The 17,487-nt window shown below is 35.5% G+C and overlaps 2 protein-coding genes and 1 long non-coding RNA gene across 4 annotated transcripts; 2 read left to right on the top strand and 1 right to left on the bottom strand.

Annotated features, from left to right (window-relative positions):
* The first annotated feature begins 318 nt into the window (after positions 1-318).
* On the top strand, positions 319-2,714 carry LOC108237517. Of its 2 annotated transcripts, none has more exons than XR_001808635.3 (5): positions 319-439; positions 525-674; positions 1,235-1,328; positions 1,414-1,603; positions 2,003-2,714. It is a non-coding gene; the product is annotated as an uncharacterized LOC108237517 (long non-coding RNA). The 2 variants fall into 2 exon arrangements; XR_001808634.3 differs by having other exon boundaries at positions 1,441-1,603; positions 2,003-2,709.
* A 1,562-nt stretch (positions 2,715-4,276) lies between these two features.
* Positions 4,277-9,695, top strand: LOC108237512 (thromboxane-A synthase). The gene is made up of 14 exons (XM_017418981.2): positions 4,277-4,397; positions 4,483-4,632; positions 5,193-5,286; positions 5,496-5,548; positions 5,687-5,783; positions 5,877-5,990; positions 6,814-6,902; positions 6,990-7,138; positions 7,349-7,479; positions 7,584-7,937; positions 8,028-8,116; positions 8,274-8,411; positions 9,064-9,226; positions 9,510-9,695. Exons 2-14 carry the CDS (start codon positions 4,532-4,534, stop codon positions 9,603-9,605), a joined length of 1,668 nt encoding a protein of 555 aa, XP_017274470.1. The 5' UTR covers positions 4,277-4,397; positions 4,483-4,531; the 3' UTR covers positions 9,606-9,695.
* Positions 9,696-10,988: 1,293 nt separating this feature from the next.
* parp12a (poly (ADP-ribose) polymerase family, member 12a) lies at positions 10,989-17,431 on the bottom strand. Its single transcript, XM_017418881.3, has 11 exons — positions 17,022-17,431; positions 15,928-16,063; positions 15,564-15,825; positions 15,317-15,466; positions 15,054-15,231; positions 14,774-14,948; positions 13,188-13,411; positions 13,004-13,094; positions 12,744-12,874; positions 12,428-12,579; positions 10,989-12,287 (listed from the first exon to the last, which is right to left on the bottom strand). The coding sequence occupies exons 1-11, from the start codon at positions 17,342-17,344 to the stop codon at positions 12,034-12,036; spliced, it is 2,076 nt and encodes a 691-aa protein (XP_017274370.1). The 5' UTR covers positions 17,345-17,431; the 3' UTR covers positions 10,989-12,033.
* Between the last annotated feature and the right edge of the window lie 56 nt (positions 17,432-17,487).

Consider the following 17,487-nt stretch of genomic DNA (forward strand, 5'->3'; position numbering starts at 1 on the left):
AGAAGCTATTTTTTTTGTTTCATTACACAGCTCAAATGTAGCAAATGAATGGTATTTGATGGTGTTTGTTTCTGATATAGTAAGCTTTTTCAAAAGAAATGTAAAAATTTGCAGACTTATTTTTTTCAATAAGTCATTTTTAACTAATAAAAAACAAATGGAAATTAAAATATCTATCCATTTCTTTTGTTTCCTTTATGTTCCCTGTGTCATAAAAGTAAAAACAATGGTCAAACCAATAGGGTCCTAGTAGGGTCCATAAAAAGGTTCATGGGGTCTTTAGCAACAAATAGGGGTATAAACAAAGCAATAATTAACAAGTTTTTTAAGATAAAGAAACAAAAGGAGACAAACCAGTCTAACATCACAGTCCACAGGAAGACCATCTGAGACGTGTCTTTTTTTTGGAGACAGGTGTAAAAGCTTGCGTGTGTTTTAGGTAATGTATTTGTTAAAAAAATTCTGGTAAAGGCAAAGCTATTAATGCATTCATCAGCATTAACCTTCAGCTTTTGTGTCTATAGGAACTTTTATCTCATTTTGACTGTAAAGAACTGAAAAGTGTTTTCCATCATGAAGACTTTAGGTGACTTTCTGAATGTATTCAACATTGAAGCCAACACAGTTTCTGTGACATTCAGCCTCGTCCTCATTTTTCTGGGTCTTCTTTACTGGTAAGTAAATGTTAGTATGTATCTTTGTGATGTGCTATGGAAATTTGAATTTACAGACTAATAATGCACAAGAAGCTGTCTTTCAAAATTTTGTTATCTTTGCAGAAAGGGATCAAAACAAAACAGTCTGTGTTGGCAGGCTATTGAGTGTATTCAGAAAGAAAATCTGGTTACATAGTACTTTAAGAGCCATTTCAAAGCAAGGTCTAAACAAAGAAAGAGGAGGAGAGCAATTCTACAAATGTAAAACACAATTTGTCCCTTAAGAAAGCAGGTGTCTGGGAATTTGCAATACAAGTTAAACACTTGCAATACATTTGGAACACATTCGGTCTGCCTAACCCAAGTTTAAAATCCATCTGCTAAAAAATGTTCTTAACAACCAGGAGAGAGACCAACAGTCAACAAAGTGAAGCTGTTTCTTGTCCATCAAGACATTTCCATTACAAGATGTCATTACATAATGGAAAAACAGTTTGTTATCTTCCATTTTGTAGATATGTTCTTACTACAGTTGTCTTTATTCCTTTTATTTAACCTACAACCTGTTTTGTCTGCAGGTATTCAGTCTATCCGTTCTCAGTCCTCTCTCGATGTGGAATCAAACATCCAAAGCCGGTACCGTTCTTTGGCAACATGCTCATGTTTCGTGAGGTAAGATCCACTTCAACAAAACAAATCTGTACAACTTCCATTATTTCACCTTTTCATTTGTTGGTTCTTTTCAATTTAATCTCAGTTATCATCACCTGTGGTTGACCCCCAGGTTTACACCAGAAGCAAAGGCTAATCGACACCCATTTGTCTACCTGCCATTTGGAGCCGGACCCAGGAACTGTGTGGGGATGAGACTCGCCCAGCTGGAGATCAGGATGGCTTTAACACATCTGTTCCACAAGTTCAGCATTGTGGCCTGCTCTGAGACCAAGGTAGGTTGGTTCAGCAAACAATAAAAACTAAATAAATACAAATAAAACAAAATAAATGTTTTGTTTTGTTTTTCATTACTACTAGCACTGCAATACTTGTTGAAGAAAATCAGTTTGCCCTTATATTTTCCATGGCGACCGCACAGTGTGGCGGCAATCTGGAACAACATTTCTCTCATTTTATATGTTTTAGTTTATGTCTCCTTCTGTGACAAAATAATTTCTCTTAGGGGATGAATAAAATATCCATTCCTTCCTTCCTCCATTCATCTATTCACATCTATGTGAATGAATTAATCATTTGACAGTCCTAATGGAGTAAAGTTTCTACAACATAAACCTAAATGTTGGCAAAAGATGTTTGTTTCACTTTTTCTTTTTTTTTTGGTAACCTTTCAGGTTCCTTTGGACTTGAAGTCAGCTGGCTCTCTATCACCCAAAAATGGCATATATGTGAAAATCACAAGAAGAAACAAGGAACAAGAATAAAGAAAAACATCTGTCAGTTAAATAGAAACTCAGCTTTAAACCTTTTGAATGGTAGAAGACTTTGTGGAAACATTACAAACCATTCTGTAAGTTACTGCAGGATTGTTTGTTACAGCACTGACATAAAGGGAAACTAAAAAGAATGCTGATGAATTAATGTTGAAGTGCTAGGAGCCTTCTTATGTGGCCTAGTTTTTTTCATGTTTATCATGGCTACTCTTAAGATATGGAGTTTAAAACATCCAGTGATCTTTTATTGACATTAATAATAAATAATAATAATAAAAAGCTGTTCCATACTGAAATAATTTTTCATTTATTTGAATTAACTAATTAAGTTTGATTATCTGACCATATAAGTGGTAACTTTGAGATGATTAATAAAAACATTGAATGTACACAATAAGAAGTGAATTTAAATGTGTGGATATTTAATGTCTGTAGTGTGAAACATTTTTGAAATAAAGTGATTTACTGGCTATTGTGGTATCATTTTTAATGTACTTCGAAATCAGAGTTTTTCATTTTACAACTGAACACCCTTTTCCATTAACATATAGTTTTTATTAATAAAAGAGAGGATGACATAGTGATGCAGATGGTATCACTGTTATCTTCAGGTAAAGAGGTCCCAGGTTTGAATCTTAGCTGAGGTTTCTCTGCGTGAAGTTTAAATATTCTCCCCATCCATGCTGTATGTGGGTTTTCTCCTGGTGTTTTGCCACATATTTAATATATAAGCTATAATGATATATTCTTTATATATAACCATGTATAAAATGTGTACATTTCTGCATTTTTATATACTGTTTAATGTGTATGATGATTCATATAATGAACTTCCTGAATGTATAAAATATAATTACTTATTATATTATCAAAAAATTACTTATTCGATAAATGTATCTGCACATTTTTTTGGACTGGATATAAAAACCTAATGATTATAATTGAAATTTTCTAAGAAAAGTAAAACATTTGTTAACGTGTGTTTATTATTTCAGGAGACTTTTCTTATCTGACCCAGTTTTCTTATCCTTATCATATCTGCTTGTAAGCTGTAGGATTAAACCATTTTATGACCTCTTACAGAAGTTAGTCATTATTAAAAGGACACATTTGCATTTAAATAAACCCCAGTTAATTTGACCTAGTTTGTGTTTTTTTTTTAATAAATGAGAACATTTTCAGAAACAATTTATTTTGAAATGTCCTAATTGTTAAACCAATAAGTGAACTATATTTAAATGTGCAAACATTTGATAAAGAACCTAAACTTTATATGGCATTTTTGCTGCAGCACAGCCACTGCCTGTACAATATTTTGCATTTTGTGATGTTTGCAGACATAAAGTTTTAACAATCCATGGATGATTATTTGAATAGTGAGGACTGGTTGCCTAATTCTGACAAATACCATCAAATTTATAATAAACACTGCATTAAAGTTTAATTTGATGACGCTGATTGTCCTTGTCAGAGCAGTGACTTAGCCATCAGCCTTGGTGAATGTTTGCCTTCTTCACCAAATGTTTGGGTATGTAAATCTAGTTCAATATTGAATATTGCTTGCAAGTATTTAAAAAAATGAATTAGGTCAAATGAAACTCAATGAGATATTTGTATGGTGTACTGAAGTGTAAATGTTTACCTTTAATAATGATTAACTTTAGTGAGAGGTCATAAACAGTTTAAATCCTTTGCCTTACAAGTAAACATGATAAGCATGTGAAAACTAGGTCACATAAGAAAAGCCAGCTATTCTAATGTGCTGACTTTTTTTCTCACATTTAATCAGTAACATGACAAGAAGTTCATCCTTTTGCAAAAGCATGAACCAGTTTCTTGTTCATTCAGCTCATTTGCAGAAGCTATTTTTTTTGTTTCATTACACAGCTCAAATGTAGCAAATGAATGGTATTTGATGGTGTTTGTTTCTGATATAGTAAGCTTTTTCAAAAGAAATGTAAAAATTTGCAGACTTATTTTTTTCAATAAGTCATTTTTAACTAATAAAAAACAAATGGAAATTAAAATATCTATCCATTTCTTTTGTTTCCTTTATGTTCCCTGTGTCATAAAAGTAAAAACAATGGTCAAACCAATAGGGTCCTAGTAGGGTCCATAAAAAGGTTCATGGGGTCTTTAGCAACAAATAGGGGTATAAACAAAGCAATAATTAACAAGTTTTTTAAGATAAAGAAACAAAAGGAGACAAACCAGTCTAACATCACAGTCCACAGGAAGACCATCTGAGACGTGTCTTTTTTTTGGAGACAGGTGTAAAAGCTTGCGTGTGTTTTAGGTAATGTATTTGTTAAAAAAATTCTGGTAAAGGCAAAGCTATTAATGCATTCATCAGCATTAACCTTCAGCTTTTGTGTCTATAGGAACTTTTATCTCATTTTGACTGTAAAGAACTGAAAAGTGTTTTCCATCATGAAGACTTTAGGTGACTTTCTGAATGTATTCAACATTGAAGCCAACACAGTTTCTGTGACATTCAGCCTCGTCCTCATTTTTCTGGGTCTTCTTTACTGGTAAGTAAATGTTAGTATGTATCTTTGTGATGTGCTATGGAAATTTGAATTTACAGACTAATAATGCACAAGAAGCTGTCTTTCAAAATTTTGTTATCTTTGCAGAAAGGGATCAAAACAAAACAGTCTGTGTTGGCAGGCTATTGAGTGTATTCAGAAAGAAAATCTGGTTACATAGTACTTTAAGAGCCATTTCAAAGCAAGGTCTAAACAAAGAAAGAGGAGGAGAGCAATTCTACAAATGTAAAACACAATTTGTCCCTTAAGAAAGCAGGTGTCTGGGAATTTGCAATACAAGTTAAACACTTGCAATACATTTGGAACACATTCGGTCTGCCTAACCCAAGTTTAAAATCCATCTGCTAAAAAATGTTCTTAACAACCAGGAGAGAGACCAACAGTCAACAAAGTGAAGCTGTTTCTTGTCCATCAAGACATTTCCATTACAAGATGTCATTACATAATGGAAAAACAGTTTGTTATCTTCCATTTTGTAGATATGTTCTTACTACAGTTGTCTTTATTCCTTTTATTTAACCTACAACCTGTTTTGTCTGCAGGTATTCAGTCTATCCGTTCTCAGTCCTCTCTCGATGTGGAATCAAACATCCAAAGCCGGTACCGTTCTTTGGCAACATGCTCATGTTTCGTGAGGTAAGATCCACTTCAACAAAACAAATCTGTACAACTTCCATTATTTCACCTTTTCATTTGTTGGTTCTGTTCATTACTGACGGCCAATTGATTTGTATGGAGATTTGATAATGATTTCATTTTTGTACAGTCATTTTAGTTATTACAGTATGCAACATTTTTCAGAGAAAAAAATTATTTAGTCATTTTGATTATTTTGTTTTTCTCAGGGTTTTTATAAACCTCTCATTGATATTGTAAAGACACATGGCAAAGTATGTGGGTAAGTAAAAATACTTGTTTCTGCCAGCATTTATCATTATAATTAGGCTCCAAACTCTTTGGTGATTAAAAGTTTTCCTCAGTATGAAATAGATGATTTGACTGTTTCCTTTGACACTGTATAAATGGTATGTTTCAGATATTATTTTGGCCGGAAACCAGTTGTGATGATAGCAGACCCTGATGTACTCAGAAAAGTGATGGTCAAGGACTTCAGTAGCTTTGCTAACAGATCGGTAAGGACATCAACCAAAGTATGCCGATGTTAACTGAATGCTTGTGTCATTTCAATCCAAGCTTTAATTGTCTCTTATTTTTCTATATACAAGAATGGCTATTCCACCAAACCCTTTGAAGACTGCCTAATCATGCTGAAAGATGAACAGTGGAAGAGAGTTCGGAGCATCGTGACTCCATCCTTCAGTGCTGCCAAGTTAAAAGAAGTAAGATTTTAATGTTTTATTTGGAAGGAAACTATTGTTTGCCTGTTTTTAAATTATTCATTTAGTTAATTGGACCTTTATTTAAAACTCTTCAGCTTAAAAACCTTTTTATGAGGGTGTCTGAGCCAAGACAAACAGCACCAAATGGTACCGCCAATACACAGAAGGCATTTACATGTAACATAAAACTGACAACAAAGCCATTACAACTATAAACACGGAAAAATTTAAAAAAGGAGTTGGACTACTACTCATTACATTTTCACAACTGTCACAAAAACACATTTTTGATTTTTTTTTAAAGTGAATTGTTTTATAGACAATACTAAAAATGACTACCAGAATTTTGAAAACCACAATGGTAACAGAACATTAAGGTACTCTACATAAAGATCTGTATTTTCTAGTTTTTAGTACTGCTTATCGCTTTAATTATTCCTAGATTTTTTTTATTCACGGTTCATTTTTTAAAGCTTTCTTAATTCCTTTATGTCAAAAATAACTTAACAACACACAAACCCCTGGCATTTTGTCTGGTGTTGGACTTTGTAGATGTCTGCTATGAAAGTAAATCACATCATCTCTTTTTTTATTCATATTCAAACCAAACACATCTCCCTGAAGATGTACTTATTGTGTTTGATCTGGAAATGTTGTTTTTATTTTTTGCAACTTGTGAGTTGGTGCTTGATGATGGTACCCTGTTTGTTTGCCTTTTGGATTTGTATTAAAAATTAATTTAAGTCTTATTTGTAGGACAGATTTGTGTTTTGTTGCAATAAACTTATAGCGGTTTGGGCTAAATGCAGTATTTTTCCTCCAGATGGTTCCTTTCATCAGCACAGCCACTGATACACTGATGAACAACCTGAATGTCCACGCTGAGTCAGGAGAGGCCTTTGACATCCACAAGTAATAACAAAAAAAGTAAAAGTAGGCAAAAGTTATAACATTTGTTTTATTTTATTATGTATTTTATTTGTTTGTTCTTTTTTGTAGGTGTTTTGGCTGCTTTACCATGGACGTAATTGCCAGCGTGGCTTTTGGCACTCAAGTGGACTCTCAGAACAACCCAAATAATTCATTTGTCCGCAACACTCTGGAGTTTCTTGCCATGCCTTTCTTCAGGCCACTGGTGGTGGTTTCCTGTATGTTCGATGAGCTTATTAAAGATGAGAAATTTATGTGACAGATTTGTACAGGAAGCTAAACTGGATATTAGGAGCACAAACAACCAATCTGTTTTCTGAAGCAGTTATTGACATTTTTTCCACCACAAAGTCAGAAATCAAACTTAACAGATAGAAATTTTATGATTAAAGTTTAACTGCAGTTTTCCTGTTTGTTTGTTTCAACAGTTCTGTTTCCTGCTATCATGGCTCCTTTTGTAAGATTTGTCCCAAACAAAAAGCGTATAGAGTTGGACAATTTCTTCATTAGCATCATTCACAAAATCATAATGCAGAGAGAGGAACAGCCCCCTGATCAGGTGGGTGGTCAGATTTATAAAATTCTAAATTCTGTGTCCCATATGCAACAATCTTCATTGGTACCATTTTTGACAACTGATTAAAAGACTGTATTTGCTTGTAGAGGCGGAGAGATTTCCTTCAGCTGATGTTAGACGCTCGAAACAGCCAAGAGAGCGTCTCTTTAGAGCACTTCGACACGACAAAGCACTCTGATGAGTTGGATGACAAGAACCAGCAGAAACAATCAGCAGTGGATCAAGAAAATGGCCACCTTCGCTCAGAGGAGTCACTCATGAGGTGCTCTCAAAGAAAGATGATGACTGAGGATGAGATTATGGGTCAGGCTTTTATCTTCCTTGTGGCAGGCTATGAAACCACCAGCAACACGTTAGCCTACACCTGCTACCTGCTGGCCCTCCACCCTGAATGTCAGCGCAAAGTACATGAGGAGTTGGATGATTTCTTCACAAGACACGTGAGTCTGTTGTACTGTGATCCAATTAGATGTTTTGTGACGTAGTTTTGTGAAAGCTTTTGGTTTAAATCAACCCGCCTGTTTCAATAGGATTCACCAGATTACACAAACATCCAGGAGCTGAAGTACTTGGACATGGTTGTGTGTGAAGCATTGCGACTCTACCCTTCCATTTTCAAGTAAAGATCTCAATCAAAAGGACACGTGGTTTAATAGATTTACACTTTTTTTTCATTATTGCAATTACACCGTATAAAACCAAGTTGTGATTAAAAGAAGGAAAGGTGATGTGAGGTTTATAAAAAAAAAGTTCTTTGACATTTTTTCCCCATCAAGAATTACACGAGAAGTTGCCAATGACTATATGATAAAAGGCCAGCTTATTCCTAAAGGGGCCAAAGTGGAGATCCTTACATGCTTCCTGCATCAGGACCCGGAGCACTGGCCCGAGCCGGAGAAGTTCATCCCAGAGAGGTGCTTCAGTTCTCTCTATAGCTACTAAAAATCTGACTTTTATTTACTTTTTGGGTTTTGCTTTTCCTTAAAAGGGTAGAAAAAATCTTGTTATGTAGAAGAGCTAAATGCAATTGAATGCAGTTTCATTAGAAACTGATTCCAAACTTTTAATATTACTTGTATGTCCAAATAAAGCACCTTGTTGGGCAAAAAGGATAGGCTTATTTCAGGAAAAACATTTTACTTGTAAGGTGAAAGCATCAAAGTATTACCAGGGTCTGTACTTCATGTCTGCAGATGTGCATCCTGGTTGCTGCTGGTGTAAATTCTCAGTCATCCAGGACATAGTAAATCCAAAAAGGTTAAAAAAAAAAAACTGGCCTTCTATTTTGTAGCTGAAAATGTTTCGCTTCTCACCCAAGGAGCTTTATCAATTCAAAAGATTTAAATTAGGACATCCTGGTTGTTCTATGAAGCAATTAGCATTATTGCATCTGTGCTTTCACGGCGCTTTCAAGACTAATTAGATTCCGATAAATTGGCCTAATTATTTTAAAAGGTGTTTTTTTTTATTTTATTTTGTTTTGCTTTGCTTTTTCATAAAATTTGCTTTTTTTTCATACATTTTCAAATCTAATATCTAACAACCTCACCTGTGGCTGACTCCCAGGTTTACACCAGAAGCAAAGGCTAATCGACACCCATTTGTCTACCTGCCGTTTGGAGCCGGACCCAGGAACTGTGTGGGAATGAGACTCGCCCAGCTGGAGATCAGGATGGTTTTAGTGCATTTGTTGCACCGGTTCAACGTTGTGGCCTGCTCTGAGACCAAGGTGGGTCAGTTCATCCACAATCTACATCTACCCTTCCCCTTCACCTCCACCTGCCCTAGATGTAGATGTTCACTGTTATATAATATAATCAGTGAAGTATGCTAAAAGTTAAGTTTGGCAGTATTATTGTTTTACAGCTGACATTAGTGAGGTTAATTAACACATGAGACTATTATTAGAATAGTTTCTTTTTCAGAATCTGGTTTTAAACCTAATCCTGTATACGTGTTATTGTTGGCAATAGATGCTTATTTAACCTTGACACTTTTTTCAAATCTTACAGGTTCCTTTGAACTTGAAATCAAATCTCACTCTATCACCCAAAAATGGCATATATGTGAAAATGACAAGAAGAAACGAGGAAGGAGGGAAAAAATAAAAAAAATAAAATGAATAATCAGATGATTATGGTTTGTGACTGCATTAACCTAAAAGAGAAATGTGAACAGACAGGATGTCATTTTTTGTTATGAAAAAAAATATGAGTTAATCATGCAGAGCTAGTGAATCAGCTTTGTCCTGTGTCAACAAAGCTACAAATTAAGACTGTGATGAAGGTTAAAGTGATCTGAATGGACTAAAAACAATTTCCTGCTTTTGTGAATGAACAGAACCTTGTGTTGTTTTTCTGGTTATATTTGAATTTTTAAAAGTGTGGCAGTGTGTTTGCATCATTTTGCCTGATTAGGTTGTCAGCCAATCAGCACCCTGTGCAAATAATATAGGCCAGTGACAGCTAATATAAGACCCTGAGCTCCAGTGTAAGAGCCCATATGTGCTGATTAGCACTCAGTGATAGCAGAGAGCAGAGAAATACTCTGCCACAAAAGGAAATACTTTTTTATCAACTTCTTTTCAGTATGGTATTGTTGATCATAATTGCTAGCTTTCTCATGTTCCTTTACTCTTAAGACACAATATCTAAAGTGTTAAATCTTAGTGATGTGTTAAATCTTAGTGATGTTAACCATATATTATATATATATATATGCAGCTTGTTCAACTCATTTCTCATTTAGTAGGAACCTGAATAACTCTTTTTTTTTTTTTACAGTATTGTATTTTAATTTTAGTTTAGTAATTTTGGGATAATTAAGAATGACAGAATGCCCACAATGAAAGCAGATTACAGATAATTATTTCAAATGTTCATGTTTTCATTCAAATGTCTGTAAATCTAATGTATGAAGCATTTGGGAAATAAAGTGAATAAATCCCTTTTCTTGTAGCATTTTATCATGCATTTATTGTTAAAGAACCAGTGATATTCATTGTGCATCTGAAAACTAGATCTCCATATTTAGAGGGACCTTCTCTCTCAAAATGCTCCATATGGGTTCATCTGAAGTTTGAAAGAATGTAACATAGTGTTACAGATGAGTATTACTGTCACTAAAAAATCTTAGCTGGGCCTTTGTTTTCACATATAGCTTTTCTCCTGGTACTTCAAAAATTATACGTTATATAAAGTTTCCTTCTTTTATATTCTGCATATTTGAGGAATTGATTTTTAAATTATTTTTTTTTAAATGAAACAAAACATTCTGGAAATAAACGTAATAATGATGAGCCCATTATGAATTAAATGTTTATGAAACTAAAGAGTAGAGGTTTAAAAAGTGCAAAACAAAATTACTAAATTTTAAATCAGATTTCTATCTTGGGGCTGGGGAGTTAATAAACTTTTATTAGTGACTGGAATTGTGTGATTTGTTGCACATATGAAATTCAAATTAAATAAAAATAATAATAACAAAATGAGTAATTTTGTAATGACTTTATTTAGTAACAACCAGGAGTTTGTTACATATCAGAATAAATCATTTGTTCACCCCAAACAACACTTATTCAAGGTTATATTACTGAACTAAACATTTTCAGCAAAAGAAAAAAAACAACAAAAACACCACCAAATCTAAATCACAGAATTAAGTTTAAATTTGTCCTTATTTGCTCTTGAGCCAAGAAAAAAATAGATCAATATTTAAGATGTGAAACCTTAAAAATTATTAATAAGTAATTAGCTTGATAAATATTAGACAGTAGGACCATCAGGTATTTTTCTTTTTCTTTTACATTCTGTAAAGGATTTTATGCTCATTTTTATTTTCTTTTACCCCTACTGTTCTCCTAAAGATGTGGTTTTAAAAGAACCACTAGTTCTTACTCTATATAAGCAGGATCTAATTAAAACCGGACAGTGCCACAGCAGGAAGTGAGACCCAACATCAAACCTTCAAACAGCTCATAAATCACAGTATCCAGAGGTTTACTGGTGCCTTGAGAAGTAACCGTACTCCTCATTTCTAAATAAAATATCTGTGCACTAAACAGTGACACGTAGGAGTAAAAGGGTCCAGTAGAATCTGCATGTCACGTAACTGAAGCAACCTTGAATAAACAGGAAAAATTGGTTCAAAATTGGGACCTCAAACTAACCAACCAGAAGTTCGGATAAAACACTACGACCCAGTCAAAAGAAGAAATGAGTCAGCTCTTTTTACATAACAAAACAAAAAAAACCTTACAGGAACGATTTTATTTGTGTGTTTGTAGAAGTCTTTTTCACTAAGAAATATGCATCATTTGCTAGAAGCTTACTCAATCTGACTCACAAGCATACAAGCATGGCATACTATTAGGTCTTTAGGCAGCAGGCAGCCTTAGCATTTGAAGCGTAACTTTATTAAACTTTAAACAAACTGTTTGTCACTGCAACCAGACAAACTAAAAGACATCCTGTGCTGGAGGGTTTTCCACCACCCTGATTAAAATCTTCAGGAAAAAGAAAACACTGAAGTTTTATCTTATACATACTTGATGAGATACTCTGGATAAATCTGCTGTTTTTCAAAGACAACAAATATGCTGGGGCTGCTCATGGAGTCAATGCAGCTGTCGTAGAAAGTACTGCCTTCCTTCAGAGGTGGTCGGACGTAGTTGTTCCGTCCTTTTGTGGACTCCCCCACCAGGACCAGAGCAACAAACATGACCTTGTTCGGAGTCCCTCTCACCCTGGAATATCTGTCTGAGTAGGATGCATCTCTGGCAAAGTAGCTCCCTGAAATGAAAATGAAAAAAAAAAAAAAAAAAAAAAAAAACTGTTTTGTGCCACTTTGTAAACATAACACAACGATTTTTGCAGGAAATTTCATTATATTGTAACTTGATGGTAAATGGTTGAAGAACACCTTAGTGTACCTTTGCCATAGGCTGTTCCATGGACACCACACATCCTCCAATCAAAGTTCTGATCACAAATGGCATCAACCAGGGTGTCATCTGTTCCATGGAACAAGTATCTTTCATCCACAGGTTTCCCTCCATTCCTCTTCTGCATCTGCTCCTTCTGCCTGAAACCCAAAGCATAAAATAGAAACGCATAGCATGAACAATAAAGATGTACATGTGAGGGACACTGCACGCTTAGAGTCCAACTTAATCAAAGCATCAGTAGTTTTACATTAGAAAAGATTGGTCTTATTTCATAAATCAAATATCTCTGTTAATGTTTTACCAATAGAAGACTTTCCACAAAGAGGGGTTCTGAATCCTTTGGATGCTGGTAATTTTACTGTGAGGCATGGTGCGCCTGAACAACGTCTGGATCATATCGAACTCTTTGTGGGAGCTGGAAAGAGGGACGAGCTGAAAGATAAGATCAAAGCGCAGATAAGTTATTGAGCTCAAGTATAGTTATGTATTCAAAGTGTATTATGGAACAAAACACAGCAAAAAAACAAAGCATCAACCAGAAAATGATAAACAATCAGAGACCTTGTATCCCAAATCAGGCAGGGCTTTCTTATCCCAGTGTGGTGGGACACTTTCAGCTGTGGGAGAGCTGCTGGAGCTCTGTGATGGGGCACTACAGAGAGGATGTGTAAAACAGGACACTAAATATTCAAATAGAAAACATTAGAACTGCAAATAATCTGCGCAAGTAGAAAATGAAAGATACCTTTTGAGCCTCTCCACATCTTGGACAGACACAAAGCGAGGCCTCCTCCTGACCTCTCTCTTGGTTTTGTATTGTATATTCTGCTGATACATCTGCTGGGCTCCCGCTGCATCTTTAAAGTGGAGAATGTACTGATGTTTGCCAGCTTGGAAAGGAGTCTGCGTCACATTGTCTTCCAGGTACAGTTTCTCGAGTGTTTGAGAAGTGACTGTGATTCCCTCGCCCTAAGAAAACAACAGAAGGAAGTTTAGATTACAAATGTACCAATAATTAAACAGAATTAAATACTTTGAAAAGTAAGATGTGACACATTAAAATACTCAATTTCTGGGAAATGTAAAGAAAAGGACAAATGAATATGTATGGCTGTATATGTGTTCTATCTTTAGTTAAACATACTTTTTTTTTAATTTAAGAGCAGAAATCTTTGATTTAAACATCAATTACTGTGCTGCTCTTTCTCACAACTCCACACTTAAGTTTAATATCTGCAGAAGCCAAGGGGACTTGCTTAGAAATTTATTTTTATGACATTATTAGGAAATTTGGTGGGTGTTAATTTAATTTTTTTTTTTTTATGAATTAAATGGTGAAAATTGGGGCCGGTTTGAGGAATTTGTGTAATAACCCATCTAATAATAAAATAAATTATGATTATTATTCATATATATATGTAACATATGTTAGGGCAGTTGGCAAAGAGCCATTATTAACAAACAGACATTCTGATTGGATTCATAACTTACAACTAATGGACCATTTTGGGGTTAATTAAATAACTGTTCTTACATCTAATTGTTTATAATAAAGACTGTTCATTCTTTGCAGGGTTGGCTGCTTAAAAATAGCATAAAAACTAGGATTATATCCACATCTAGATGTACTACATTACAAGAATATAAAACTGGCATTTAATATTGTAAACTGTAAGTTACAGTCACAGATAAGAATACATGTATTATTAAACCTACAACATTTTTCAGAATATTAATTCTCAACCTCAGTTTAAAGCAATTTATTATAATGATTAGGATGTGAATAATTCTCAATCAGATTATCATGTGTGTCTGCTGAGGGTTCGTTTTTGTGATTCAGATGTTATTAATATATTAAACTTTCAGCTGTACATGACTCACCTTGTGTGAGACATGTACAGTTTCAGTTTGTGTTGGTTTGGATCTGATTCCGTGAATTTCAGTGTAAACTCCCAAAGATCTGACCTGCTGCTGCTGTTACATTAACAAACAAACAGCAGCTGTGAGTTTATAGATTTTATAGATTAGAGGAATCCTAAAGACCACCTGTCTACATAATCAGTAACAGCGCTGTCCAAACTTTTCCTTCACCCAAAAATTGCTTTCCTTAACTGCTCTTGGCTTGCAGGAGTAGGCGAGCGCAGCTGCTCCTTTTTTCACCCCTCCTCCTCCTAAAATTTAACACCACGGCTTTATTTTCTGACAGCCTGGCAGATATACAACGCAGCAGAAAAATGAGCCACTTTTTAGATATAATTTAGGTTTTTCACTGCTGAACATATATCAGCATGATTCATATGTGCACCACTCAGTCTATTATGTTAAAACCACCTGTCCATACTCCAGCCACGACCCATTGTCTTCCTTCCAGTACCAAACCCACTGTGTTGTGAGAATGAAGTGGGGGGGATGTAAGACAGAAGAGGCAGTGGACAGGCGACGAACCGGAGACCCTCCGTAGGTCATCGTTTTAAAGTTGACATATTGCCTAAGGTTTAATGCAGACCTGAAAGGACAAAAACAATCCCATTATACCCGACTTAACTTCACTGAATGTGTACATTTAAATAGAAGAGAATAATGAACATCTGTGTTATTTATCTTCACGTACCTCAGATTATTAAAAATTGATAAAACGGGCGATTGTTGATCCATGCAGCTTGTATCACAGGATGGGTCACAGAAGGCCTTCTCAATATCCTCCATATCGGGTATGTCTTTCCAAGTCGTGCCCGTGTCTAAAACCTCCCACTTGTAAGGCAGGTGCCAGTGGACACGAGCGCATTTCTCTGAGACAAAACACAGATGGTCATAACTTACAAACTATGTATGAGAATCTAATGCACTATAAGTGTGACAGGTCAGTTCTTCTACCTTTGAAACTGCAGTGAGTGCGAATATTGTACAAGCAGATCTCCTTCCTCTCAGCATCACTTATAGGTTTAGTTTTGGTGGGAGATGTGGGGCTGGTGTGGACAGGAAGAGGAGAAGGTTTCTGAACGTCAACCTTCACCTTTAGAGGCACTGCAACAGATTCATATTTAACGTAGAATACTGCTGTCATCCCACAAACAGAAATAAGTCAGCAAATACAGTTAATAATAAAGAAAACTTCACTTACCTGGGGGAACAAATTGCCGATCTCGTTGGCCCATGATGATGAATTTATTCCTGTAGATCTTGTAAATATTTTGAAAATTCTCTGGACTAAATCTTTGAAAAAGCTTCATTCCATGAGCATCAATATGGTGGGTTCTCTTACACGAATCCCCAAACCTGCAGTCCCCCTGGAGGAAGTGCTGGCAGGCATGGAGCTTTGTGCAGGAGGTGGTGAATCTGCAGGAGCCAAACGGACCATCGCCTTTGTTGTAATGTGGACATATCTGCAGGGAATCATTGATGAGAATGAAATTTAGGTGTTTATACAGAACAAAGAGAGATTTTAACTTTCAGCTTTGTCGCTGATGTTAGCCAGTAAAGCCTACCTCGGGAAGCAGAAAGGGATCATTCTGCAGTAACAGCTGGAACAGCTGTTTCTCCGTCAAATCCTGAAGACCATTTCTCCTCAAAATCTTTCCGTTGTGAGGAAAAGTCAGACTGTGTGGATTTTTACACTTTTCTCTAAAAACGACAAATATCCCACCCAGAGTTGAAAGCATTTATTAAATTGAATTCAACAATAAAACAGAATTTGGCAAATTTTCTGTGTCTACTTTAAAAAAAGAAATAAGTAATCTGTGCAACTGAATGATAACTTTTGATTCTGGCTGACAAACAGGATACAAAGCCAAGTCATAATAGATTCATGCCTTTGTGCTCCTGTTTGTTGTTGCTATGTGGAAATTAAAGAAAAAAAGTTAAAAATGTATCTTGTAATAACAGTTTTTAAGAAACATGTCATGAGCTGTTATAACATTGAGGAAACAAAACAATTTGGGGTGAAAAGAAAGTATCTAAGCACCTTAACCAGGTGAAACTGTCTGTCATTATTTGACTCATGTACAATAAACAGAAGTTCAGCGAAGTCATGATGGAGGGCGTAAAATACTGCCATCTACTGGAAGAAACGGGTACGTGTTTAGTTTTTCCAAGCTGCTTATGTTTTTAAGAAAAAACAATGACATTCCTTGGTCCAAACAAAGTTAGGATTGCTTTCTTCGACTTATTTTATAGGAATAAAAGTTTAGAAATTCCGCCTGACACTGTACAACAGTAAGACACATCTTAGTAAGCAGATTTAGCTCTTGTAGTTTTTTTTCCCTTCTTATTATTGTCAAGTTTTTATTTTGTTCTCATTACGTTTTGCGTTTCCGTCATTTTATAATGCTCGAGCGTTATCTTATAAAACTATTTGAATTTCACAGGAATGAGCACTGATTTTAGCATTTAAAGGCCACTGATAGGCCTTAGACCAAGTCAATGTTAGTGTTAACATTTCCTAAATCTGACAAAACTCTGACTGTCAGCGGATGATAAAAGATTTGGAGCGAGTTTCTGTACACCCACTTCCCACAGAGAGTTTTAAACTTAACTTTAAACTTTAAAGCCCTTAAGTTCAATATTAGGTTATGCAACTTACCCGAACGTGCAGCTTCCGCAAACAAAATACCTGCACAGGTGTAAGCAATGGCAATCCAAAGTGCACTCTCCGGCTTTTTTCTGGCAGAGCCTCAGGCTGGTTTTAGCCACTACCAGACTGTCCGGCCTGGTTCCGTCTCCACCGGCCACTTGCTGTTTGCCCTCTCGAATCGCTATTTTACCGTCGTCGAAAAGAACGGACCGCAGGTCTTCTGCCTCAAAGCCGAAATTACTTTGAGCCAAATCATTCAGCTGCTCGAAGTCCAGACATCCGTGGTTGTCGCACAGAATCTTGGTGATTAATTTAGAGACTTTCGACTCCATTCTGAGACGAGTCCGAGCGAAGAATCTGTGGATGTAGAAACAGCTGGCTTGAAGGAAAACACGCCTTTTTTTATGAAGAAACGAAACCGAAACGTAAGAAAACAAAACATAACACAGGGCGTGGTATAATAATACGCTAATGT

The sequence above is a fragment of the Kryptolebias marmoratus genome, linkage group LG11 (genome assembly GCF_001649575.2).
Source record: "Kryptolebias marmoratus isolate JLee-2015 linkage group LG11, ASM164957v2, whole genome shotgun sequence".
In the NCBI taxonomy this organism is placed as follows: Eukaryota; Metazoa; Chordata; class Actinopteri; order Cyprinodontiformes; family Rivulidae; genus Kryptolebias; species Kryptolebias marmoratus.

What these genes read in the sequence shown, in the direction of transcription:
- parp12a (XM_017418881.3), bottom strand. Translation starts at nt 17,344, where the DNA reads ATGGAGTCGAAAGTCTCTAAATTAATCACCAAGATTCTGTGCGACAAC. An exon ending in TCGGCAATTTGTTCCCCCAG is followed by an intron (nt 15,467 to 15,563) that starts GTAAGTGAAGTT and finishes AATCTGTTGCAG; the next exon opens with TGCCTCTAAAGGTGAAGGTT. An exon ending in CACTCACTGCAGTTTCAAAG is followed by an intron (nt 15,232 to 15,316) that starts GTAGAAGAACTG and finishes GTTTTGTCTCAG; the next exon opens with AGAAATGCGCTCGTGTCCAC.
- LOC108237512 (XM_017418981.2), top strand. Translation starts at nt 4,532, where the DNA reads ATGAAGACTTTAGGTGACTTTCTGAATGTATTCAACATTGAAGCCAAC. An exon ending in GCCACTGGTGGTGGTTTCCT is followed by an intron (nt 7,139 to 7,348) that starts GTATGTTCGATG and finishes TTGTTTCAACAG; the next exon opens with TTCTGTTTCCTGCTATCATG. An exon ending in CTCTACCCTTCCATTTTCAA is followed by an intron (nt 8,117 to 8,273) that starts GTAAAGATCTCA and finishes TTCCCCATCAAG; the next exon opens with AATTACACGAGAAGTTGCCA.